Source organism: Thunnus albacares, chromosome 10, assembly GCF_914725855.1.
Source record: "Thunnus albacares chromosome 10, fThuAlb1.1, whole genome shotgun sequence".
NCBI lineage: Eukaryota > Metazoa > Chordata > Actinopteri > Scombriformes > Scombridae > Thunnus > Thunnus albacares.
The window spans coordinates 13,902,777-13,930,542 of NC_058115.1; the positions used below are offsets into that span (position 1 = coordinate 13,902,777).

The 27,766-nt window shown below is 37.5% G+C and overlaps 4 protein-coding genes across 7 annotated transcripts; 1 reads left to right on the forward strand and 3 right to left on the reverse strand.

Annotated features, from left to right (window-relative positions):
* Positions 1-2,321: 2,321 nt before the first annotated feature.
* On the reverse strand, positions 2,322-5,349 carry LOC122990708 (cytochrome b-c1 complex subunit 8). Its single transcript, XM_044364164.1, has 3 exons — positions 5,259-5,349; positions 3,665-3,836; positions 2,322-2,505 (listed from the first exon to the last, which is right to left on the reverse strand). Exons 2-3 carry the CDS (start codon positions 3,816-3,818, stop codon positions 2,411-2,413), a joined length of 249 nt encoding a protein of 82 aa, XP_044220099.1. The 5' UTR covers positions 3,819-3,836; positions 5,259-5,349; the 3' UTR covers positions 2,322-2,410.
* Positions 5,350-6,241: 892 nt separating this feature from the next.
* gdf9 (growth differentiation factor 9) lies at positions 6,242-9,690 on the reverse strand. The gene is made up of 2 exons (XM_044364163.1): positions 8,973-9,690; positions 6,242-7,985 (listed from the first exon to the last, which is right to left on the reverse strand). Exons 1-2 carry the CDS (start codon positions 9,337-9,339, stop codon positions 7,060-7,062), a joined length of 1,293 nt encoding a protein of 430 aa, XP_044220098.1. The 5' UTR covers positions 9,340-9,690; the 3' UTR covers positions 6,242-7,059.
* A 680-nt stretch (positions 9,691-10,370) lies between these two features.
* LOC122990525 (septin-8-A-like) lies at positions 10,371-27,397 on the forward strand. 4 transcript variants are annotated; one of them, XM_044363891.1, is made up of 11 exons: positions 10,371-10,480; positions 13,897-14,030; positions 19,566-19,676; positions 19,829-20,024; positions 20,944-21,130; positions 21,230-21,391; positions 22,022-22,118; positions 22,301-22,469; positions 23,668-23,800; positions 23,896-24,086; positions 26,688-27,397. In XM_044363891.1, exons 4-11 carry the CDS (start codon positions 19,858-19,860, stop codon positions 26,740-26,742), a joined length of 1,161 nt encoding a protein of 386 aa, XP_044219826.1. In that variant the 5' UTR covers positions 10,371-10,480; positions 13,897-14,030; positions 19,566-19,676; positions 19,829-19,857; the 3' UTR covers positions 26,743-27,397. The 4 variants fall into 4 exon arrangements, with proteins under 4 accessions (XP_044219826.1, XP_044219825.1, XP_044219823.1 ...); XM_044363890.1 differs by having other exon boundaries at positions 10,372-10,480; positions 19,566-19,680; XM_044363888.1 differs by lacking the exons at positions 10,371-10,480; positions 13,897-14,030 and adding an exon at positions 17,168-17,669 and having other exon boundaries at positions 19,566-19,680.
* Positions 14,044-16,145, reverse strand: sowahab (sosondowah ankyrin repeat domain family member Ab). Its single transcript, XM_044363887.1, has one exon. It carries the CDS (start codon positions 15,923-15,925, stop codon positions 14,561-14,563), a length of 1,365 nt encoding a protein of 454 aa, XP_044219822.1. The 5' UTR covers positions 15,926-16,145; the 3' UTR covers positions 14,044-14,560.
* Positions 27,398-27,766: the final 369 nt, after the last annotated feature.

Here is a 27,766-nt window from a genome sequence, read left to right on the forward strand (position 1 = left end):
TGCTGTAGCATATCCAGTTTTAAATGACACACAAAAGAAGTTAAGTCTTTGTTAAATTCACATTATTTTGATCTAAGCTGTGCCTTCTGTGTCTCAGTCATACCGAGACTGCTGTCCATCGGCTCTGGAAATGTTTACAAACCCATAAATTGATTTATCTCGGATTATATTATCCGTAACTCCGAGCAGGGGTGGAAGAAGTATTCAGATCCTTTACTTAAGTAAAAGTACCAATACAGCAATGTAAAAATACTCCATTACAAGTAAAAGTCCTGCATGAAAAATACAACTGAAGTAAAAGTACATAAGTATTAGCAGCTTGATGTAGTTAAAGTATTGCACTAAAAGTAGTGGTTTGGTCCTCTGACTGATATATCTACTACTATTCAACTACTTTATATACACTTGGATAGTTTAGTCCAGTGGTTTCCAACCTAGGGGCCAGGCCCCTCCAAAGGGTCACCAGATAAATCTGAGGGGTCGTGAGATGATTAATGGGAGAAGAAAGAAGAAAAGACAAAGTCCTAATACACAAATCTGTTTTCAGTTTTATTGAAATAAAACCATGTGAGAAGTTTAGAGGGAAAAATCACTATTTGGTGGAGCTATTCACAACTCATAGACATCTGAAATGTGACCCCGACTACACACCGCTTTATGTAAGATGTCAAAAGCCAAAAAGGTTGGAAACCACTGGTTTCATCTTTAACAATGTGTTGTATTTTAAAAGCTTGTTATATTATCCATAGTGTCAAATCTTCATCTGAAAAGTAACTAAAGCTGTCAAATAAATGTAGTGGAGTAGAAAGAATAATATTTTCTTCTGAAATGTAGTGGAGTGGAAGTATAAAGTAGCAAAAAAATGGAAATATTCAAGTACAAGTACCTCAAAAATGTACTTAAGTACAATGCTTGAGTAAATGTACTTAGTTACTTTCCACCACTGACTTTGAGCCTCTACTGGAAAATGTTTTTTGTTGTTGTTTAAGATCAACACAAGAGAGTATTTTCTAATCAATCTCATTATAATTTTTTGCAAAAAAAGCACAAGCTATTAAAACTGAGACTGTGCTTCCAATTTAATGTTTTCACTTAACTGACTTTCTACTTCCTTATGTTGACCCCCTGCTTCATTTTTTGTTTGTTTGTTTACTTATAATTCGTTTAAATTGAATTGTTATTGATTTGTATTATTGTATTATTAAAAGAATAGAGAAAAAATTATATACATACCTCATGTTTTTCATCTTAAGTCTGTTTCCTTTATGTTGTGTGTTCTATGTTATTAATACTGAAGCAATTTAAGTTTCACTATAAATGAAAATTGTAGTAAAAATTAAATGTATTATTATTATATTATTATGACTTGAAAGGCATCAAACCCCTCATTTACTTTTAGGATTGATTTTATAAATTATTTTAAATCATCTAAATGTGTAACAGACAAGAAACTCTGAAATTATTAAGGCTATACCTCAGTATTTCTTATTTTTAAATGAGAGAAGGGGGCTACTCTGGATAATAATAATTTGTCAGATTATCTGAGTTCATAACAGGTTGGCAATGTTGTGCTCATGTATCACGCCCCACTATATCTGTCTGTATATCGTCTTAGACCCCAACTTGAAATGTAGATGTGTTCAACTGCTATTAATAAAGTATTATAAAAATACATTTTAAAAAAACCTCCCCAATCTCCAGTAGCCTGTCAGTATAAAAACACATGACCCCACCACCACATACAAACTGCTTTATCACTTTCCTTTCTAAGGTCTTGAATGTGCTTTGATTTGTAAGATAAATCTTACAGCAACTGCTTTACCCTTCACGTAAAATACACAATATCAAGCTATCAATACCATATTAGTTGTACTATTGATTCTGTCCCTTACTTTTTTTAATTCCTTTTGATTTTAGTCTATAATGTGTCAAAAATCATGATCAGACTCTCCTAGAGGTGGTGGTCTTGTGTTTTGTTTTGTTTGACCTACTGTCCAAACCAACAATACTTTTACAAAAGCGTAAAAAAAAACATCCATTCCTGTAGAAAATGGTGAATATTTGGCATTGTGGTTTGATAAATATCAAAAATAAAATGAAACAGCAATTCATTTTCTGTCAATCGACTAATTCATTCCCAACTAATAATTTACAGCACTAATTGTATATTAAAGCTTGTAAAACTAGCATAGTTTTGACAAATACTTCACATAACAAACATAAATCCTGACACTCAGACTTTCAGTATCCACACACCAGAGTGAAAGTACCTTCACAGGTTTACCAAGAGCAGATGGCTGAATTAATTCAGTCAGGACTGATTTCACATAAATATTTTACATCTTTATTGGTGAAACATATAGAGCTGGAATTAACAACAGAGGGAAGCTTTCAGAAAGCTGGCAGGAGTTTATTCATCGCCCTCATAGTCAGAAGGATTCTTCCTCTTGCCCTGCATGTAGGTGTTGTTGCCCCAGCTGTATGTCAAATACATGAGAGTCATTGCTGCAGGAGGAAGATCATAAAACAAAATTAGCACCAGGACGTATCCTGATAAAACAATGACTATTAACCACATCTTTCAAATGTACTTAAAACCATTTCTTCTACATGTTGAACTGGAAGGAATCTCTGTTTTGACAGATTTACACTCTACATGAAGAAAAAAAAAAGAAAATAATGTTAAATTTGTTTTTTTTAATGTTAAAAAAAAACAAAAAACAGTCAATTCAAAATGAGATTTTGGTTGCATTAGCCCATTTATGCAAGATCAGCTGTATTTGCTCTACTAATCTTACTTTCAAAACAACAAAATTAAAGCAACTTAAATTAAAAAAGGGCCCCTTTTTTTTTAAAATTGTTAATTTTGAAGAATCTTTGAAATCAGTCTGTAAAACTTGGTTTGTGAGCACTTGGCATCAAAATTTGTCAGATCTTTCTACCATCCACTGTGACTTGTCCTTCAACTAAAATAGAAGCTGGGGTCAAAGCAGGTAACATGTGACATATGACTGGACACCAGCCAAACTCAACACCCAAACACTCATAATGATGAATGTAGGAATTTAGGTGAGCAGACAACCAAAACTTATGCCAGATTAAACTGAGTAGGATAATAAATCCATGTCTGATTTCTTTTGATAGCTTTGAAGAACTTCGCGCTTCACATTTGTAAAGTGAACAATGGGTGAGAGCTCTACATTTTATTATTAGGCACAAACTTAAATGTTGTTCAGAAAACAAAGTGTAAAGTTAGTGAACTCCAGTGTGGAAACATGGCCGTTGACAACGGGCCTTTGCAATGTTGCAACTGAATATACGTAGAGGATTGCTTTTTGGGAATTTTGTATTTTGATTCATGTATGAATCTAATGAACATTTCCCAATATTACAATACAGAATTAAATATACAGTAATCTACTGTGGTTTGGATTGTACCTCACTTGTGCGTCACTTTGGACAAAACGTCTGTCAGATTAATACGTTAAATGATACAAAATTCTGTCCATACCTATCCAAGAACAGGAATTATTTCTGCTAGTCTATGAGTACAATCCCATTTTCAGCTGCAAAATGTGAGCCGAGATAAAATGATAGCTTCTGATAAATCTGTCAAGAGATCAGCTGTAAATGTAAAAACTGGCATATAAAAGCAAAAACTCACGGGGGGCAACTTTGAAGAAAGAAGCTGTGATCCTTCTCCACGCGTTGGGGATTCCCTTGGAGAAGTAGCTGGGGAAAGCCCTCTGCTCAAAGGGGGATATACTGTATGTGATCACATGCCTGACCTTGGCCAAGTTTCCAAAGTGGAAGCCCATGTTCACCAGAGAGCTGATCTGAAACGACAATAAAAAAAATCCCCAAAAAGATAAATACACTGGTGCCACTTGCAGGTGAAAAAAACATAACAACAAAAAGATGTTTTGAAGATGTAGCTAGTTAATGACAATTAAAAGGTTAAAACAATTACCTATCCCTCTAACATATCTGCATCTTTTCACCAGTTTCCCTGACTGCTAGCATGAACACTTGCACTAAAAATGAAGTAACGTTATGTTCATAATAGCTCAACATGGATTAACTCTGAGGCAAAGACATGTTATCATGCAAGGTTATACAGGTCAGATACATTTTTGTATTTTTTGATTGCAAAATAACAGTGGTGGACAGTAATTAAGTACACTTACTCAAGTATTGTACTTAAGTAGAATTTTGAGGTACTTGTACTTTGAGGCACTTTCACTTAAGTATTTCCATTTAATGCTACTTAATACTTCTACTCCACTACATTTCAGAGGGAAATATTGTACTTTCTACTCCACTACATTTATTTGACAGCTTTTGTTACTTTTAAAATGAAGATTTGACACTATGGATAATATAACAAGCTTTTAAAGTACAACACATTGTTAGAGGTGAAACCAGTGGTTTCCAACCTTTTTGGCGTCTTACAAAAAGCAGTGTGTAGTCGGGGTCACATTTCAGATGTCTGAGTTGTTAACAGCTGCTCTTAATAGTGATTTTTAGCTCTAAACTTCTCACATGGCTTCATTTCAGTAAATGTTCAAATTATCCATTATTTCACCAAAAACTGAAAACAGATTTGTGTATCAACACTTAGTTTTTTGTTTTTTCCTCTCCCATTGCTCATCTCACGACCCCTCAGATTTATCTGGTGACTCTTTGGAGGGGCCCAACCCCTAGGTTGGGAACCACTGGATTAAACCAACAAACTATATATAAAATATTTCAAACTAGCTCCACCTCCAGCAGCTACAACAGTAACATGCTGCTTACACACTGATGTTTCAATATTAATAATCTAATGATGTCATATATAATAATATATCAGTCAGAGGGACCAAACTACTACTTTTACCTAAATAGGATATTTCATGCATGGCCTTTACATGTAATGAAGAATTTTTAAGTTGCTGTATTGGTACTTTTCCTTAAGTAAAGGATCTGAATACTTTTCCCACCAAATATTGACTCTTAATCGAGCACAGGACGAGCTGTGCTAGCGGAATGTTAGCATCATCCGTTAGCTTCGGTAGGCTAACGCTAGCTGGCTGCTAAAGTACAAACAGAGACCTTGAGACTTCTCCTTTACTGACACGATACAGTGGTCGTTTGATCGAAAGAGGCTAAACCTAAAACACTCCTAACACAAAGACGCGGTTATATTGCACACAATCCGTTAATACCAGTAAATGGAAGCAAAACTACAACGTTAAAATCGTGACATTGAAGCTTACCGTACTGCTTCTCAACAGTTTCCTAATGGCTTCCGGTGTGCGGTGTCTTTTTTCTAGGATGGCGAGGTCATGACCCGCCCTACTCTATTTCTGATTGGCTGATCCTGACATTCTTACCCTACTAGCCAATCAGAAACAAAGTAGGGCGGGCAATGACTTCACATCCTAAGGGGAAAAAATAGCTTCTGACGTCCTTCCTTTATGTCTAAACGTCGATTGGATGTCAACATTGAGAGCGTTATCGCCATCTAATGGACTGGAGTTTAGTCAAGCTAACAACACTAACAGGACGTTTTTGTTCTAGTTCAGAGTCCACCAAGGATTTATTGACAGAAATAAAGCTTAATATTTTTTTGTCTAAACTATGCACAAAAATCCATAATAACTTGATCCGAGAAAAGGTAGACACCACAGAAAGCCTTGATAGCTGCAATAGTCATGGTGACTGAGGCTTTTGAAATGCTTCACAGCTTGGCTCATATACTATACATGTGTCCGTTCATTAAGATTAGTGTAATTAACAGCAATTCCACTGTGTTTTCCTGTTTGTGCTTTCCTCAGGAATGCAACACAGAAGAAACGGAGATGGGGGCAACACCTGCAACCATGGAGATCTACAGTATAATGCCAAAAACTAAAATCGTCAACCTAACAAAGAGCCTGAGGAACTCCTCTGAACTGATATGTACAATTGACTTGTTACGTGCTAGAGATCCAGGTACATTTCCACAACATGGTCATGACCATAAATGAAAACGTGCTTTCATCTGACCTTCAAATCCCCACAAACACAAAAGAGTGACATATTTTAGAAAGACATCTGTACAGGAGAGTATTGGCAGTCTACTTCTAGCAAATATCAGACATTCTTTAACCAATCTCTTCTCTTATAGGGGGCAAGAATATTTCTTGTTTCTTTAGTGCATAAACATTTGTTGGATCAGCATTTTCAGCCAGCTGTATGCAGACAAAGACAAAATGTATGCATGCTATTTTTTTTATTTCCAATTTTTCAGAGAATATGTCTACATATTTTCATTCCTTTGATTATCCCTAAGCTGAGCACAGACACACAGTGAATTCATACAATTTGCATAAATAGACATGACATGCATTTAGTTCGCATTCAACCAGTGCAAATTCATAAGTATGCAGTTAATTCATACGAATGCAGTCACTCAGTGACCAGAAGTAATACACACACACTGAAACCTTGACAGCTTTCATTCTGGACATTAAGAAGACAGCTGCCCTTCAGACAGCTGTCGGTAATCTCCAGGAATAAAACGATATGTAAAAGGTTTGATAAGAGTTTGTGACTGCTTTTTCATCTTTTGTCCAGAACAGGGCTACTTAAAACTTGGAAATTGTGTTAAATTAAAGAATAATGACAGACCACACACCCAAAATAAGTTAACAAAAAAATAACTTAAAAAAATCATACATCACACATTTTCTTCTTCAAGTGTGTTAAATTCAATACCAACAGTAAGTTGAAGAACAGGATGCCATTGCACCCCCTCTTGTCACGCATTAAACAAAAAGGAAATAAATGTTACGTCTCCACATTATTCACAAGGATAAAATACTTTTGGATTAAGTAAACACACCTGCTCCAGATCAAACTTCTTTCATGCACAACGATTTTATAAATTCATGAAATCACTAAGCCTGGTCAGATTATCTAATACTTGGATAGAGTCCACCTGTGACCTGTGATGATTGTAGAAGAGGTTTGTGGTGATGCTCTATTCAGCTTGTAAATGACGAAGAAAAAAAAAAGACATATTTGCTAGCTGGCTTAGCGACACGTACACCTAGTGGCAACCATGTCTTCAAACTCCTTGTAGACATAGGAGCCGTCCTCTTCACAGATCATGACACTCAGCGGGCTGTAATGGGAGGGAATACACGAGGGCCTTGGCACAGAGGAGTCAAGCTTCTCATATATGATGTTTTGCACCATGGTGTGGACAGGTGAACCGTAGATGAAGCCCATGGTCCTAGGGCAGATACCTCTGCAGTACCTGGGGTTGTATTTTGGTGGGAAAACAATCCAGTGATCCAGTTTGAGCTGGCTGAATCGCACCCTGAAATCATATAAGGCACAGTCACTTGTTGGGAATTCTGAGCTTGGGAGAAGCTCAGGCAGGTGGATATCCAGGCTTTTATCACCTCGTTTGCTCTTTGGAGATTCCCTCTTCCATCTCCTCTTGCGCCCGAACCTCTGCTGCGGTTTGAAAACCATCTGCTTGTGAAATGTGTTCGCAGCGGTGGACGACCTTTGACTTGATTTAGCGCTGACCAGTAACCTCTGATGGGCAACTTTGCTGGTGTCATTGAGATAAAGAAGCAGAGGAGGGGACCTCATGGTGAACTCCAGAGGGCCTTTACGCCCATCATCCGTGGTTTTTTGTTCCTCTGGGCAGGTGACATTGATGAGAAGGTGTATATTCTGCTTCTGAAACCTTAGGAGAGGCTGAAGAAATAAGGTGATGTCAACCTCCGCCCAGTTTCTCCTGCTCTTCCCATCTTCGCTGGCTGTGAAGTTCAGAGCATGGTGGATCCCAGGACACAGCGGACATTGGTTCGAGTGCTCCTGCTCCTTGATACTCAGGTAACACACAGAGTTGACGTGGTCTAAGTTGTACAGCAGGGCCGACTTCAAAAGTTGCTCTTTTTTTCTTACTTGATCCAGTCTGTAGGAAAGATCCTGCATAAAACTCTCTGAGGGAAAGATGAGAAAACACACACAGCGCTGTGTCACCATCGTATGTCATGATATAAACATTTGTGTACTTATTATTATACTAAAAATGATTTAGCCAAACATGTCCATGTTGCATGCCTTTTTTTCAAGATGTCCAAATGACAATTTGTTGAATTTGTCAAATGTGAAATAATATGTTTGCCTGCTCCAATAACTATAATTTAATAAATTATACAAAAATAAAGTTGTAGCTTATATTCTGCTTTACATAGTGCCTCGTGAAAACTAATAATTAAAGAAATTTAAAAAAAAAAAATTCTATATATTTTCTACTTATTTAACTAACTTTGTCCAATATCAATGCAGAGAAATATAAGATATCAAAGTCATAATTACAAATATGTTGTTCAGGCCACAGGGTCTGAAAAAAAAAAAAAAGCCTAATCTTTAATCCAACATTGATATTTTTGTCCCAGTTTGATCAACATTTAGTCAAATCTGTTACAGAGAGATAAAACAACAGCTTTTTGTTTGAGTGCTGTAGTGTTCTGCTGCATGGCACTTGATGAAAGTCTGGCATCTAAACAATATTTGACCCCACTACGCTGTCAGGGATATGCTTTACCTTTATTCATAAGATTGTACAAACACTAAGCTAAAACAGTACCAGACAAGAGCTTGGACATACTGTCCAATTTTCTTGAATGAGAAAGTATGTTTAAACTTTGGTCTGGTGCTGTAATTTGGCCCAAACTGATCATTTTATGGCCTTTTTGCTTCACATTTACTCTTGATGTCAACTACCAGTAGTGAATTTGTATTTCTTTTTCAGCTTCTCATGAAACTATATCTTCATGTGCAAGTGTTTCTGGGTATCACTCACTATGGCGAGGAGGAATTCATTTTTTTTACATTTAAGTTGCCTTCAAGTCCAAGTGCTGTGAATGTTATGTGCACTGAATTGTACTGTCAATGTGAAGTCATATTATGTTTCACTTGCTCACCTTCATTATTTTTTGCAAGACACTCATCTTGTGGCTTGATCAGTCGGAGTGTGTTGTAGATTTTATTCCCGTCCAGACTCCTCTGCACTCTGGATGACTTCTTGTAGACCTCGGTCAGATATTTCATATACCTGTGTTCAGGTTTCATCTTTTTCTTCAAGTCTGGGTTCCACCTCGACCCTCCGTGCTCTGATAGGGCTTTGAGCAGCGGGGAGAAGATGCTGCCGTACGGGTACTGGGTAAAGTCGCCCAGTGTGTGCAGCGCATTAGAGGTGGCAAGAGAGGATCTAACCAGCGGGCAGCTACAAGTGACCAGCACCAGTAACATAACATTGCGAAAATAACGAAGGACAGCTGCCATCAGCATTTGTTTTTCCAGTATAAACAATGAAACCAGTCAGCTTGTAAAAGTGAGACTCTCCGTTGAGAGCTCGAGGTCAACAGGACCACACACCTGCCGTCCCTGATCAACACGCACAGGTGTTGGCAATCAACTCTATCACTCATATTACCGTGTCAGGTAAAGAGACTGCCAGGGTTTAACTCTCAGTTTACACTGAAGAATGTATTAAATTATGTATTACAAAAAATATCCCCCCATTGAGCTATATTAAACGAATTTTGTTATTTTGGAGGTAGTTTCAAGACGTATCTGACAATCTGAAGATGTAGCATTAACATTAGGCGATATATTTTTGCTAGGACGGGGAAGTCATGCCCCGCCCTCCTCTGCCTCTGATTGGCTGACCCTGACATTCTTACCCTAACCCTAACCAATCCCACTCCTCATGCCTAAACCTAACCAACCCAGCCAACGAAGGTAACGAGTAATAGCCAATCAGAGACCGAGGAGGGCGGGTCATGACTTCGGCCTCCTTGGTTAAAAAAAAAAAAAAAAATTGGCTAACGGTAAAAGGAAAAGTAACGTTAGCTAACACCATGGATGTATAAAGAGAACTGGATACAGGAAGAGCGCCAGGCTTTGAAGCAAATTTGACATAGCGACCAAACCGTGTAATTACAATGTCACATGATGCACACTGGCCCAAAAAGACGTTTTCCCATCGACTTACATTGTGAAAGAGACGTCTGTAAATCAGCGGATAATTTTTTCTGAGCGTCACCACCCCCGCGAAATGACTTGTCTCACTATCAGAATTAAATCACATCGCATTTAAAAAGCCTAGAAGAGCCGCATGATTGAATTATTTTATCCCCATTGAAGTTAGCCGGAGGGCCAAACCGAAAGAAGCCGACTCGGCCAGCGAAAGTCACTAGTGCGCATGCTCTATGGGCCGCACAATGCGGAAGATCCGGATACTTTCATACCGGGAAGTCGATTTTTTTGGGCTTCATGCGCCACTGAGCAACTTTCATAGAAATGAACGGGGCCCCGCCTCCGACGCTGTATCCAGTTCTCTTTATACATCCATGGCTAACGCTAGCAAATTGATAGCTGGGAGTTACGCTTAGCTAACGACTAGCTAATACTTCACATTATTCTTAAAGTAAGTTAACACATTAAGTAATATTTACATAAAAGGTACAAAAATGATGTATGAGTAGAATCGCAAATAGTTTCCTTATTGAGTAACCCAACCCTGCCAAATTGAAGCTAACAAAAGTGTTTAAGTTAATTAATGTTAGCCACTAGTACGTTACTACCACTAAATTACAGCCAAATTTAGCCAAAGCTGCTAACTAAGTTTTAACTATGTGTAAAATATTTCATCATTAAGTCATTCTTAATTTATTTTCACAATATCAACTTTTAACATCATATATTTCTAATGGTAATTTACTTGTTCTCTAGTAATGATTTACCACCAGATGTAAGATTGGCTCAGTAAAACAGGTAATAACTGTCTCAATTTAATAAGGAATACTTTCAGCAGTGTGTCATGTTCACTGGAGAGAAAAGTGACAAAAGAAGTGTAGCTACTGTCCACTAGAGGGAAGTAAGCATTCTCCAAAACCATAGACTATAAAAATAGTCCAAAACAAACCAACAAACCCCAATATACAGTACAGTAGCACCATATCAATGTATCATACTCTTATGACTAAATATATCCAACAGAAATAAAGCAACATGGACCATTATTCATTCATGTTTGATCACTGGTTTGTTCTGCCTACTCCTGAGAAAAAAAATATCTGGGTCTCTTTGTTGTGCAGTGTGTTTGGTCCTTTTCATTAGTCATTTCTTTACTTTCTTTAATATATATAAGTATTTAGCAATATTTCATTTCCCATTCACTTGAATGAGAAAGTGTGTCCAAATTTTTACTGGTACTGTGTGTAAAATGAACAGTTTGGACCCTGCATCAGACAAGAAAGGATGTGATTTCTGTTTTGTTGGGTTTCTAACAGATGATAAAGTTTCCACTGGTAAAGGACGTAGTACAGTGTAGCTCCCGTCTCTGCTTATCACCATTTATGTTCAAAGCAAGACAGGAAAATGGATCCACTGGTGAGGATGTTCAAAATTCACAGAGAACACAAAATTGTTTTATTATTCAACTATTAAAGTGCCTTTCATGTCAAACATAACTCACTGTTGATGTTTTGAAACTCAGCTGTTTTTCTGTCATCTTGCCCTCAGAGTTTGTTATATATCTACATTTACCAAGATGAATGAGTCAATAATATACTCTGGCAGACTGGCCATATGCTCAAGCTCAACTTTCAGTAGTAATATTATTAAATATTAATGTTGATATTGCTTTGTTTGAAGCTACAGAGGCTCTTGGTCTAATGTGACAATCTGCAAATTACAGTGTGCCTGTATTATAATGTTGTAACTGTAATATCTTGTGGCAAAAAAGTATGCAAAGAATGTTTTTTGTGCGTCAGTGAGATTGATAAAGGCTTTTATCACATGGTCACTAAACAACAGTGTGTTTTATGTGTACTTTTGAGTGGTGCAGTGACGTGCTTTTCACCTCTAGACGTGCAATACTTCGCCAGACAAGGCTTTGTAGATCTAGTTTTGAGTCAAATGTTCTGGATGTACTGAACATACTAAATACTTAAGCTTGACTTGACAGTTTTACTGTTCGCTGGAGGTTCTGTTTATCTGTGGCTGTCTGCCGCTTGGTTGGTAGCAGGGCAAATAATTCAATACAATGATTTATTGATGGTCAGTGTAATCTTATTGTGATTATATTTTATATCATTATAATTTTAGGCCTATATATATTTTTGTTGTACAAATAAATAATTTTAAGGTATAGAAGCAAAATAATGTATTTTGTTGTAAAAATAAATAAATAAAAAGATGTTATGATGTAGTAAAAGTTTATGTTTAACATATTGTATGTGATGGTTGCCCTGTAATGCACAGTTTATTGCACAGAACATCTGATTAGTTCATGTGATTTTATGTACATTTTCCATATTGCCATACACTGTATAACAACTGGGGGAAAAATCGTATTAATATTGTGAGTTAGATTTCTACCATCTGGCCCAGCTAAGTTGCTTGTTTTGCAAATTCTGCACATATACAACTAATCCTTCCTTCTCAAGCCTGTAACACATGTTATCTTACTTAAGCTCTTGACAAATATCAAAGTGAAACAGTCATAATTACCAATGTCATGCTTCTCACCAAATGAAAAAGTTTCACTACAATTGAAAACTGGTTTATATGACAATTTAAGTTAGCAGGTAAAGCTGTAATGGAAATATTAGCATGTTCTGCCCTCTACTGGCTTCAAATATAAACTGCACTGCTCTGCCCTTTCAACAGTTAACTTAATTCAGGACCAACATAAAACACATAAATGTGATTTATCTCGAGCCCTCCAGGGTCATGTGGTAGGAAATCAATGTTTATGTGGAAACATTATTGTTGATGTAATGCTGATTGATTCAAGGGGCTGAACGACCTTCGTGCAGGACACACTTCAGATTTTTAGCTCCATTGCTTGTAAGACTAAAAATAGCAAAATCATGTTGTTTGTGCCTTCCAACACTTTCATATTATGAGCTGTAATTGTAACCCTCAGGGACCACTAGCTGGACATTAGTGTTAAGTTGTATCTATGTCCCAGTTCCAGCTTATTATACTGACTAGTTTAGAGGGAAATGATACAGTAAATGATACAAGACCTGGATCACACCACAGTTTTGCCAGACAGTCTTTGATATTCACAAATTGTGTCTGAACCATTAAAGATTAAATATAGGAAGTCTTTCTGGGTAGATTCCTATTTATAATCAGTTCTCTTGCAAGATTAAAGAAAAAGGTTTGAGGTGGGATATTAAAAAAAACAAAACAAAACATAATGCAGTTGCTGTGAGTGCAGCTGTCCTTTGTCGGGATCATTATGCAGGCAGCTTCTTTTCCAGATAAGACAAAGGACATTGTTCTGGCACTGTTTTGCCTTTGGCGTCATTGTGTGAGCTCCAACTCTTTTCATGTCACCAGGGATTGTTTTTCTCTGGGTCAGTTAAGGATAAAAATTGTGTTTTTGTACTGTACAGAAAAAGAAAGGCAGAATACTGTTTTCATGTATGTCTGGTCTGAGAGAAGAAGGTCATTCATTCATGACAACATGAACATTAAAACGTGCTTGAATAAGTTGTTTGTTTAGATTTATTTCCTTATTTAAAGTATGTGAAAGCTGATTTAAAAACTGGTCACTGATTACTTTATATTTAGGTTTACAGTTATATCAAATTTGACAAAAATGTATGAAAGTTTTTCAAGCAATGTAAACACCTCTGCAGACTCCATCCTACAATTTAAACTATCGCTTCTTTTTACAGGTGAGAGACTTCATGTCAAACTTGTATTTGGTTGAAACTTTGTCAAATGTTTACTAAAATGATGGATTGATGTGTAGTTTTGGGGTCATGGCTGAAAATGTGTTATTTATCCCTTTTCTTTTTTCTTTCTTTTTTTTTTCTACCACAGTGGTCTAGAGAATGGGGCCCACACTGCACCACAAAAGGAGGCCTTCATCGTCCATCACAACCTCAAGTTCACAAAGAAACTGATAAAAGGAGACGTTTCACCAACTCCATCTGGTTTGCATTACTGACCCCCACGTAGGTCCCCTTTACTTATACTGTTTTCTACAATACTCTGCTTTAAAGAACTTTAACTGATTTAATTTTTGATGATCAGAATATAAACACATGATCTGCTTGCATGAATCATAAACAACACATTGACATTTCACAGTGGTGTTGATAGCAACTGTTTCCCAGGAGTGGTCTGTTTTCATATTTCCTCATACTTTGAAATCATGAATCAAGAGGTTACTCATAAAGATTTATTACACTATAGGTAATGACAATATGTACTACAGGTTGTTTGTGTTACTATTAATAAAACAAGTTAAATGGCTGCAAAATAATGAGGGTTAATACATAAAATTTAACTACAGACATAAAAAGACAATTATAAATATACTCCATAAATACAGTGATACACTGTACAAGACAGCTAGAGCTTGCAATAAGTACTAACTCAGTCCTAATTTTAGACTTTAAATGATTTAAAGCTTAATAAACAAGTTGTGTTTATTTCTTACAGTGTTTATTGTCCATGTCTCTGCTTCTTTTTTGTGTCATTCTCACCAGTCATGAGCAAACCTTGTCGTTGGCTTTTGCTTCTTCGCTGTGTGAGGCTGGAACAGCTTACTAATCGTGTTGAAGCCTTTCAGCTGCTCTCTGTATTCCTCATATTCTGTCTTCTCCCTGTACTTGTTGTTCTTCAGTCCTCCAAGCAGCGCTCTGACCTCATCCGACACCCCTTCGCCCAGGTAGTGGTAGGCTTTCTTGCCATCGTTATCTCTTTCATTTACATTGGCTCCATATCTTTGCACGAGCAGAAGCATCACCTCAGTGTGGCCGTGAATAGCTGCGATGTGCAAAGGTGTGTATCCTCCATGAGCTTTACTGTTGACATCGATGTAAGCGCCTCTTTTCTTGGAGATGTCCATCAGCTTATGGATCATCTCACCGTTGCCATCCTTGGCAGCCCAGTGCAGTGCAGTGAAACCTGACATGAAGTCTTTCTTCTGTGCTAAACGAGCATCCTGCAGCAGCAGAGCATAGATTTGTCCCCACAGTCCAGCAGCACACTTGACCAACCACTCATGAGCTAATGGCTCCAAAGGCACCGACTCAGAGTACTTGGCATCATCTCCTTGTCTTGTGGTTTTGTTTTGGGGCCTCGCCTGGGGAAAGCTTGGGAGCTGCATGTCATCTGTCTGTCTGTTTTTCCAACTTTGAGAGTCACTCAATGCATCTTTCATGCAAGCTGGAAAGTAAGAATTCAGATTTGGCACTGATGGTGTGATTGGTTTCTCTGAAGCTTTACGCAGAGGCCTCTGGGAATGCAATCCACCCTGTGTTACTGGTGCAAACACTCTAGGTGGGGATTTTACTGCTATGACAGCGAACACAGCTCCAGATTTGCCCACTCTGCTCGCTTGATCCCCGGAGATATTCAGGACTTTGACAGTGGTTGTGTCCACGCTACTAACCTTTCTTGATAAAGGCCTCTCTTTGTGCAGGCTCACCGCGGGCATGTGTTTGGCATCAGTGTAATAACCACCATTTGTGTTTGAGGGAAAGCACATATTATTGTTCTCAATGTCTGCATGGAGCATCTTTGACTCGGGTCGATGAGGAGATGAGAACGAAAAGCTCGTATTTTGACTCGAGAAGCTGTCATCCATCTGCGTTTTCTGCGAGGCATCGTCTTTAACAAAGTCCTGGTACCTTTTCTTCACTACTACAAACTTCACGTCGTCGATCTGTCTGACCACAGCGACGCTGTTCACCAGCTTCTTGAAAAGCTCCCTGTTGTGTTGCTTTTCCGCGGGATCGCTGCAGTTGATTTGACTCTTGAAGTTGTTGAGCAGCTCCGAGTTCTTCACTTTGCCTCCGCGCTCCAGTAAAAATGACAGAAGAGATTCTTGGGTCAAAGCCATCTTGCTCTGCTCGGACAAAAATATGAAGCGATGTAGCTCCTAAAAGCCCCGGGGGGATAATCTCTCCCCTCTCTCCCCGTGCTCCCCTCTCTGTTGTCCTCCACCAACCTGCTGCTTCCGGCGCCTCTCCACACAAACTCACCCGCTTTTCATCACTTCAGTCTCCGGTAGAGATACACGCGTCCTGATTATAATGCACCAGGACTATAAGACTTTGTATTTCTTAAAATATGTTTTTACATTTAGAGATTAGAAAAAATGTCGATATGAATATTATAACAACCACATGTCGTAACATTATACTGTTTTTTAATCTCATACTCAGTTTAATTACTATAACAACTTAATTTTCTATCGATCATATATACAAAAGTTATAATTTTATATGAATGTTCTATGTATACAATATATATATACCTGCTGATTAAGTACGCCCTGCCTCATTAATATTGTGTCACTTTATGACACTAACCATACATCTAAACAACAGTAAATGTTGAATCTTTTGTTACTGTCTTATGACATCAAATGAGGTCCTCAAACTTAACAAACAAACTAAACAAACAAACAAACCTTTCCATGGCTCAGAAAAAAACCTTTGAATAAATCAGAGGATTCACATTATTCAAACATAACCAAAAACATGAATAGTAAACTCATTTGAAGGATATAAATATTGATAATCTTGTGGAAACCATGTAATCTAGTGTATTTACAGTATGTGGTTAACTTCTGCTTTTGTAGCCTATCCATACTGCAGTGATGGAAGTGTGAGTAAAAGTAACAAACAACAACACAAGTAACAACACTGCTTTCAGTCCTAAATTTATAATTTTACGAAAGTAGAAGTATGCAAGCACTGGTAGCAAAATATACTCAAAGTAGCAAAAGTAGAACCTACTCATAATACCCAGGCGGCAGAATGGGCCTTGTCAGAGGATTATATATTTAGATAATTATTACTACTATGATTATTACAGCCGGTAGAGTGAAGATATTTAAGAAAAACAACTTGTTGCGTAGCATCATATTTTACATCTTAATGGTGCACTTGGTGTGTAAAATCTTGATCTTCAAAGTACCTATTCTGTCAAATAAATGTAGTGGAGAGAAAAAATACAATGTCTGAGTAGAAGGCTATAAAGTCATTTAATGTGTGTACTCAATTAAATGCCTCAAATCTTTAGGCTACTTAAGTCTAGTTACTTTCCATCTCTGCCAAACTGAGCAGTGGAGCTTCTTCTTCTTTGTCATCTGAGGAGAAGCTGGTGTCCAAATTTATAACTGTTGGATGAACTTGGACTCAAAATGGGAAACTGATTCATTTAAAACACAGATGTATGAAAACCCAATTTCCTAAAGTAGACAAAAGAAGAAAAATAGCCTATGTGACCTGAAAATGGAGGAAAACTGTTGCAGACTACGCCACAATATTTCTGTGACAGCTTGCCGTCTCCCGTGGCAACAGTTGCCACGCTGAGACCGGTTAAACAGTTAACGTCATGGGATTATTACTATAGCCTTAATTAAAACAACTCTTGACACTATCTCCCTCAAAAGTGTAATACGGGCTGAAGCATGTAGAGCTGTTGCCTGCTGTAGTGTCGCCCTACAGCACGGAGGGGGTGTTGCCTCCAAGCGGCCACACTGAAAGCAGCGTGAGTCTGTCTCTGTAATGTAGAGAGCAGGTCTGGCTGAAGACATCATTCCTACGATGGCGGCCAATGAGCTAGATGTTTTCGCAGTAAGTATGATGAGCTACAGTCTGCGGGCCTGCGGTGACTAATGATTTGTTGTGTTCAGACTAGATGCAGGAGTTAAACTAGCTAAGCTGTGACACTCAGGTGTTTGTACTGTAGGTGAGGGTGATGATATGCGTGCGTGTGTGTCGATAATGCAGCAACATCGCTGCGGTGTTGAGAAAGCGTGTTATGTTTAATGTATCTGGATAAAGGCGGATTTTCAGCTACGGATGCTTCCATAGAAAATGATGCATAGTCACCCTGTTTTTTAGAGCAGTCTGTGCAGAAAAAAGCGTATCTGAGCATGAAGCAACGCGAAGACAGTTTGCTGTTTACTGTCGTAACACTTGTGACAGGTGTGTACGGGCGCTGCTGAATTGACAGGACCGAGTATTTGAATGAAACACAGGGCAGCAGGCAATGACAGACTAAGAGGATAAACATAAGTAGCAGCCACTTCCAAGTGGTAGCTACCTCAAGATTCAGCCTCTCATTGCTCAGCGAAAAATTAAATACTGTATTGTATCAGTTAAACGTGTAATTGATGGCAACGTGTTTATTTAAAAAAAAAAAAAAAAGAAAGAAAGAAAGTCATCATAGCTTACGTGTCTGTGTGGGAGATTTTGTGAAGATGGTGGTGATGTGTTTGTCTAACTGTGAAGGGGGGTTATGGGTTACCAGGGCAGCAGCTTGGATATCCTCCCACCCCTGTGAAATAACATCTAGATAAAGAGCTCTTTGTGTATGTGTATGTGTGTGTATGTGTGTGTGTGTGTGTGTGTGTGTGTGAGAGAGAGAGAGAGAGAGTGTGTGTGTGTGTGTGAGAGAGAGAGAGAGAGAAGAGAGAGACACAGAAACGGATGATTGTTGTATTGAACACATCCTGGTCCTCATGTTGAGCCTTTTGCAAGATGCCAGCGTCCCAGTGTGAATCTGGGATAAGAGGGAGGAACAGCACGCCAGCTCCAACAGCCAGAGCAAAACACATCTTATATAGTCAGCATTATTATTGACAAATTCAACAGGCGTCATATATTATCCGCGGAATATCGATGAGCATGCAAAGTAGAGACATGAGAACCAAAATGACGTGACATGAAACCAAACACGATGCTTGGAAAATCTGTGCACTGAGTTTAATCATAATTTGTATTTACTTTTAGCTTCAATCAAGTGTCTCCAAACATGAATAACAGTAACACTGGAAATGATTAGTCAATTAATCAATTAGTCGTTCAACAGAAAACGAATGGCCAATTAAAAGAGCGATTTGTCAAGCAAGAGAGCCAAAAATTGTCTACCTCCTCCCTCAATCTGCTGCTTTTCTCTGTTTTATATCATTGTAAATTAAATATATCTGGTCTTTTTGCTGCTGGTTGAGCAAAACAAGCAATCTGAAGACGTCACTTTGGGCTTAGTGAGATCATGATAGACTCTTTTGACTATTTTCTGTTATTAAATAAACTTAATGACTAATTGAAAAAATAATTGACTGACTAATCAATGATGAAAATAATCATCAGTTTCACTCCTAAATAAAAGCGTTACAATCACAAAACATTATTATCTCTCAGCTTTTTTTTTTTTTTACGTGTCAGATTAGTGTGTCTTCCCTGGAGGGATTTAGTTTGTGATATTCAGACAGAACCTTTTTATAGGTCTGACTATTCGGTGTGTTAAGTGGAAGAGAAAGATGACCTCATTTGCAAAGGATGCTTTTAAGCTTGAAAGCACAATGTGAGGATGGGATCTGGCAGAAGGACTTGTGTAACCTTTCCATTCTATTGTTTGTTTCCTCGGATATTTACTGGTACAAGACAAATATGATGAAATATTACTGTAATGCAAGTCGTTTATTCCAGTATACTCTTCGTCCCGCCTGTTTCCAAACACTGCAGAATGAAGAAAAGCGAAACCTGGAGCTCGGGGGCCATGTGGGCTTCGACAGTCTTCCAGACCAGTTGGTCAGTAAATCAGTCGCACAGGGATTCAACTTCAACATCCTCTGTGTAGGTATGTCTGAAGCCAGGAGCAGTTCATAATCCCAAGTTTGAGTTAATATTAATGTATCATGCAGCAATTTTCAATTTGAAATATTAATGCGTCGCCTCTTCTTTCCGTCGTCTCCGTTTCACCACGTGTCATTCATTTCCTGTCTCAGGTGAGACAGGGATAGGAAAATCAACGTTAATGAACACTCTTTTCAACACAATGTTTGAAAATGAAGAAGGGAGCCACTACGAGAACCAAGTACATCTACGCCCCCAAACGTATGATCTGCAGGAGAGCAACGTCAACCTCAAGCTGACCATTGTGCACACCGTTGGCTTTGGAGACCAGATCAACAAAGAGGAAAGGTACTAACTCTTGTAGTTTGTTTGAAATCATGCAAGATGACCACCACCCCACCGGGCAAAGCATCGATGCATCCAAACTTGATAAAAAAAGAGATTTCCACACACTTAAATAACACTTAAATACTGCATAGATTTAAGTGTGTGGAAATCTCTTTTATCAAGTTTGTTTGAAATCAAAATATAAAAAAATGTTGTTGTATTTGTATTGTACAATGTATAGTTTTAAACATAAATGTTAATATTTGATGTACTGCACTAGAGTTAGCTTAAACTAATTGTCATTTGCAGTCCCTTACAATTAAAACATATAACAGCACAATAACAAACAGTACAAAACAAAAAAACACACAGGACACATTATACAAAATGCAAAGCTACACACAGTAGCACATCACATACACCCACAATGTCAACTAGAAATTAACAAGTAATAATAAAGAAACTGTCCTGCCCAAAGGACAAAAAATGTAAGAAATTGTAAAATGTTGTGGAAAATATGTTGAAGTAATTTGTATTGCTGTTTTTATACCAGTCTTGAGAAATAGACAGAGCTTGGTAAGAAGTTTGATGAGCTATTAGTCATTTCCCCTCTTGCTCTGGGTCTTCAGCCAACACACTTCCAATGTATAGAATAGAGAAAGAGATCTTCCCTGTGTTTGGCATGTGAACTGGAAGGGAAAAAGGAGAACAATGGACTGACTGGTAGAACGAATGCAACCTCAATAGATATTTGAGTGCTCCGACAGCAGGGAGTATAAAAAGTGGGCATTCTTGGCTGCGAGACGGCACAGTTACAGAGTTTGTAACCAGGATACAAATACTCAAACAAGGGAAGCAATGTTATTTCTTCTGTTCGTACATATGAGGATATAATAATGATGCTTATGTTTCATGTCTGTTTTCACTATTTTCTGTGCAGCTACAAACCCATTCTTGAGTACATTGATGCCCAGTTTGAAAAGTACCTGGAAGAAGAGCTAAAAATAAAGCGTTCCCTGTTGAACTGCAATGACACAAGAATCCACATCTGCCTGTACTTCATCGCTCCCACTGGACACTCCCTGAAATCCCTGGATCTCGTCACAATGAAGAAACTAGACAGCAAGGTGACCACAGAGTCTGGCACTCTATTTTTGTTCATGAGTTAACGTTCCTTGTTTCTCAGTCTGTCATCCAGATTGTTTTTTTTTTTGTTTTCCATGCAGGTGAACATCATCCCTGTTATCGCAAAGGCAGACACAGTATCCAAGACTGAACTGGACAAATTAAAGATAAAGATCATGAGTGAGCTGGTCAGTAATGGAGTGCAGATATATCAGTTTCCTACAGAGGATGAGGCTGTTGCAGAGATCAACTCCTCCATGAATGTGAGTCTAACATCTGTGTTATGTTTTGTGTAGCGAGAAGTTGTAGTAACCTTTCTGTCAGTTAAAGAGACAACTACTCTTCCTGGGGTCCATATTAAAATATAAAGTATAATCAAAAAATGTGTACATTTACACTACATATACAAAATATTTACAATATCACCATTACACCCAACCCAGATTTTAAGTTTGTATGCATTCTCACTTTCTCCACCACTGTGATTTATATTAAACTTCGAGGTCTTACAATGTGGCTCAATTTGGAGCATTGGACCATTTTATTAGCCTACCTCCCAGACCTCTAAGCGCTGCCCACATCTCAGATTTTTTTAATGGTTCAATAGAATCGTAATGATAGTGTTATAATGGTTATAATAGTTATATAATAGTTATACAATAGTAGTACAGTAATAGTTATAGTAGTAATAGAAAAATGAAGTGAAAATAAACGACAATTTAAAAAATGTAGGCAATTAAGTAGAGCAACTGAAGTCGTACAACATAAGCCACAGTTTGAACTTATATTTAGTAGCATGTAGTAAATACAATAGCAGAATGAGGCCCTGAATATGACAGCAGTGTTATCATGTTTAACCATGTTTCAACAATATGGCTACTGTATGTTTACAGACTCATCTTCCCTTCGCTGTGGTTGGAAGTGTAGAAGACGTTAAAGTAGGCAATAAAATGGTGAAAGCAAGACTGTACCCCTGGGGATCAGTACAGGGTGAGTCCAACTGACAATTACAAGCATTGTAAAAGTCCCCCAAACAGTAGTAGTGTTAAGTCAGATGGATGCTGCCTAGCTATGCCTATGTCATGATTTTCTGTTTTTATGAGCCCTCTAAGCACAAATTTGTCTTTTAAGAGTTACAGTTAATGCACCACGTCAACCTTTTTTTTTTCTAGTGGAGAATGAGAACCATTGTGATTTTGTGAAGCTGAGGGAGATGCTGCTGCGTGTGAACATGGAGGACCTCCGAGAGCAAACACACGCCCGACACTATGAACTTTACCGTCGCTGCAAGCTGGAAGAGATGGGCTTCAAGGACACAGACCCGGACAGCCAGTCGTTCAGGTGAAATTAGAAATAGCACTGATGTGATGCACTTGGGCAATTTACTTCAGTGGAACTGCTAGAAAAAGAAACCGCTCTGTTATAATGTTAAAACTGTTATGATAAATGACTTTATTGATAAACAGCACAATAAAATCCATGCTTATATGATTTGGTGTCTTGTAAATGAATGAATCCCATCTGAACACTATTCAGATGGGATTCATTCCTCCAGGGTAGGTTAGGTCATTTTTTTGTATCACATATCCAGTGATGTTAACTTCACCCAGATCGGCCATGACTGTGTTCTGTGTGTCCACAGTTTAAATAACACAGCAAATTTACCTGTTATTTTTCATGGGACTGATGTGCTTCACCAGATACTGTTGGACAGTTTTTAGATTCTTATAGTTTTTATAGAACAAGACTTAGAACTACATTTGTTTGTAAAATCCCTCTTAAGTTGTTATTAGTAACTAGTAGCTTATTTCAAACTAGTGATTAACTTAATCAGGTTTTATCCTGATTTAAACCTAGGGAAGGTCTTAGCTAGTGAAGATCACAGCGATGTGTAAATCAGTTGCCAGGAAACAATAGCAATCAACTATGTAAACGGGAAGTCTACTGTAGCATTGCAAACTGTAAAATAACCACCAGATATGACAATTTTAGGGACCACACTGTACATTAAACCTAATTGACAATCTTTGTAAATGTAGGTTTATTTTATGTGCATATGCATACGTGGACAAATATGTAAGTACAGTACAGTTAAAAGTGAGTGGAAAATATTGATTACGCAAACATATTACATCATTTTGTCATTTTGTCTACTGTTATTAGCATACAGTTTTGTAATTTTAGTGTTATTTTTGTGACATGTAATTGTTACAGTTTATTTGTTATTAAGCAGCATTTTGACCAAGTGTCAGATCAGATGTGTCGACTTTATTCCATATTACCTCTTTTGCTTTTCTATCTAAATGGGTCATATTTTAACAAGCTTGTTTTGTTGCAGCAGTTACTGGTTGTAATTATTTAAGTAGATACTAATTTCTATGAAAGAACTAGTTTATACTAGCTTTAATCCCCACCCAGTAAAGAATTGTGTTCCCACTAGACTAAATTTGAATTTATAAACAGTTGGCTCCTTATAATGGCCAACTGTCCAAATATGGCTTTACGCTGAGTTTAACATTGAGTTTACCTTTGTCTTCAGCCTTCAGGAGACATACGAAACCAAGAGGAAGGAGTTCCTCGTGGAGCTGCAGCACAAAGAGGAAGAAATGAGACAAATGTTTGTCAACAAAGTGAAGGAGACAGAAGCAGAGCTGAAAGAGAAGGAAAAAGAAGTGAGGATTGATATCGTCATAAAATCAGCTCTCATTGAAAATATACCATTTGGTATGTCTCACATTGTGTCCTGTCCCATCATCATCATCTCCAGCTTCATGAGAGGTTTGAGCAGCTCAAACGGATGCACCAGGACGAAAAGAAGAACCTGGAGGAGAAAAGACGAGAACTGGAGGAGGAGATGAACGCCTTCAATAGGAGAAAGGTTGCAGCTGAGACGCTGATGGGCCAGGCACTCCAAGGCTGCTCACAACAGCCCTTCAAGAAGGACAAGGACAAGAAGAAGTGAGTCGCTTTTCTTTATGTATCTCTGTAGGTATTTAATTTGTGTTGCTGCTCAAGTGGTTTCTTTTTACACAATGGGTTTGGTTTTAATACAGGTGCCAATTCCACTAAATGGTTATTAAGCTAAGATCTTTAAAGCTATTAAAGGATAATTAATTAAATGTCATACATACATTATATTCACAAGCCATGGACTATTCTCAAAGCCAGTGTATTTGGACTTGATTGGACAGAGGGGGGGAGGCGTAGAACGTGATTAATGAGATAGTGTTATCTTCCCAGAAGCCATGTTGGCTCAGAACTGATACAGGGACAGATTCAGACTGACACTGTGTGCCCAGACACAGTAGGACAGGTCACAGCTTGCATGACACAGCCTGATGCTTATGTCTCTGCAGGCTGACCTGCCAGACTGTATCTCAGGCAGGGGCACTTCTGTTTACATACGACCGGTCTCACCGATGCTCACGTCATGTGCAACGCAGATGATACTCAAACATCACATATAAAACCAGTCATTTCTGCAGGTGGAAAAAATATGTCAGGATGAATTATGTACGCTCAAAACTTACATGCATAGTTTGATGCTCAAGATTAGGCTTGAAAATACACAAACATTATAATGTATAATATAATGAACGTCTGGTTCCTATCATCATCATACATTCATTTGACTATTAATAACAGTCTTTTCTGGCTGTAACACACTGTTTTGTGTATGTGAAACTGTTCAATACCGAAAGTATTAAGCTAATGTAATGATTTTTAACTCAGGGTCTACGCTCTGTAGTCCATGATCTTTTTGGCTCGATAACCACGTTTAGACAAAGCAGTAAATACATTATTACATGCTGTATTTCAAAATGCTGGCTATACAGGCTACTAAACATTTACTTAAGAGTCTATAACAATTTAGACATCTTTTTAAAGGTTGAAGGAATAGTGCAGCATTTCGTGAGGTACACAGTGTTAATTAATGAGCTTTAAATGGGTTGGTAAGTGGATTTTTTAACCTTTGGACAGAGCCAAGCTAGATGTTTCATTCTTTGTGCTAAGCTAAGCTAATTGACGGTAGCATGGTAATGATCTTCTCATTTAACTCGAAAAAAAAAAAGATAATGAGCGTATTTCCTAAAATGTTGCACTATTCCTTTAGTCAATTGTTTAGAGGGGAAACATAATAAAACATATTAAAAACAAAATACTGGTTTATACATTTGGTAAAGTTGTTGTATGCTATGTTTTTTGTTGGTACAGTCATGGCTGGTTAGCTGTTGCTCTAGAAGGGTTGTCAGTGTTCTGTGTCTTGTTGGATGTGACCTGAAAGACAGTTTAAACTCTGATTTGATTGATCAGATTGTGAAATATCTCTGGTTTTCATCTGTGAATGTGATCTACATATGATTTGCAACAACATGAGTCCATGAGAGAATCTGATTTTAGATTTGTGCGGCTAGTCTGAACTACATGTATAGAAAGCACCGTTGCATTCCCATTTCATTCACTTTATTCTTTTGATTTCTACCATACTTCGAATCCTGCATGTTTTTTTTTCTTTTTGCCATATTTTGTCTTATTTCTTTCCCCCTTTCAGTTGATTTATGGAACAAACATCCAGGGAAACCAGGAATGTGTCTACCATCAGCATGGGAAAAAGAGACTGTCATATCTGGCATTACTTACTGACACTGTATGTATGGACTCAGTGACACAGTGACAATGCACTTCTGTGAGCCAGAATAATGTGCCACTGTGTACTTATGGATCAAAAAGGTAGCTTTGCTCAGTGTATTTAATTTGTCCCTAATGCTGACTCTGCTAGACACAAAATAACAAATCCATGGACTGTTTTCATAACACGCGGCTTGTGTTATTTTATGTTCTTGCCATGAATGTGTGTTCATCTCCTGTTGTAAATCTAAGTCTCCGTTTCTCAGTCAGACACTGACAGGACTTAATAGAAACAGGAGAGTGCCAGTTACTGACTGAACTGAACTGATGTTTGTGAGTTATGTTTTATATATTAATATGAAGTCAGCATTTCTATGTATTAATTATTCACAAGTTGAATAGCCTCCAATACTGTTAATAATTAATAGTGTAATAAAGATTATCTGATAATGTGCATAAAAAATATTGTTGGGTTTTCTTGCTGGTAGTTTGAGGTAAGATACTTATTGTCCAATCACTGTTCTATGCAACGTTTTAAACACATTTCATTTATTTACAGTGAGTCTGGAAACGCAAATATTTTGTTCTCATTTACATTCAAATAAAGAAAACTTAGAAGAGCATCAGTTCATCTGTTGGTTAACTGAACCCCTTTTTCATCGTTATTCTCACTGTTTTGAGAATTTCCATCACATCAATCAGTTTTATCATTTAAAGCATTTCATCTTGCAGCTGTTGTCATCATGACATAAAGGGGAGCTAACTAGCTGGCTAACTCAGGTTTCACTTTTGTTTTTGGCTTAACAGGGTAAATAACAAAATCATTAGCGAACTTGATTGCACTAAACTTTGAGGTACATACAGTATCATGTTGAGGTTTTAACTTGCTTGTTAAGATAAATAACATGTTTTTTTCTTTCCTTTTCATAGCTTCTTTAGTCTTCCATCTGCGTGCTCCTTAACCTCAGGAAGGAATTTGAATTAGAAGACTTTCTACCACATCAAAAGATCACAGACTAACTATCAAGTGTATTATTTTTACAATTTGAAATAACAACTATTTTATAGAAATGCACTTACATCCCTGGAAGTGTTGCCTAAAGTCTTCCATGTCTGTTTTTCTCTCTCCTTGAAGCTTTCCAGCAGCGCTCTGTAGCATGGTTTCTGCATGGCTTTTAACCATCATTCTTACAAGTAAGATCCTCATAGCCAAAGTTTCAGTTTTTCTACTTAAAGTGTTTCCCTCTTTCAGCTCCTATGTTATGCTTGTAGCTTTTGACTTTGACAATTTACACTGTGAGGTATATATCATAAAGTGACATGATATTGCTGTTAAATTACTTTATATTATAGTTTAAATGCACTTTAAATCAATCATAGTACTATATTTAATAAATATAAAAAGTGCCCTGTCATACTAACCTGTCAGTCCTTATTTTGTGTCATAAAGATCCAGTTAGAAGTATTTCAGTTTTAGATTATATATATAGTAGGGTACTGTTGTTATTTAAATGAAAAAGCGTGGATATATATATAGTCAGGATCAATACTTTTAATGTCAGTAGATCTATATGGTGAGTGTGTCATCTTGAAGATCTGTATATCCTGATATAATAAAGATTTACTTAATTGAAAACGTGTCTTGTTCTCTCCATAATTTCGCATTATGACAAAGAAATGTCCACAAAAAAAAAGCCAACAGGCTTTAGTAAGCAGTGGTGTCAGCAGGTTCAGGCTCCTTCTAGACTGTTCCAGAAACCTGCCAGTAGGTGTCCATTGTAAAAGAGCAGTGACAGCACAATATGTTAATGCCTGGCCTATTAAAAATATTAGTACGCTATTTTTTTTGTAAGAAATTCTTCCGTTTCCAGGAGAATTTACAAACTATTATGCTGTTTTCTTAAATTTACAACTACAATGTTGTATACATATTGTTGGCCTCTGTTCTATGAAACGCCTAAATAATTTTAAAATCTGACCGTATGAATTTATTATGTATATTGTCCCAC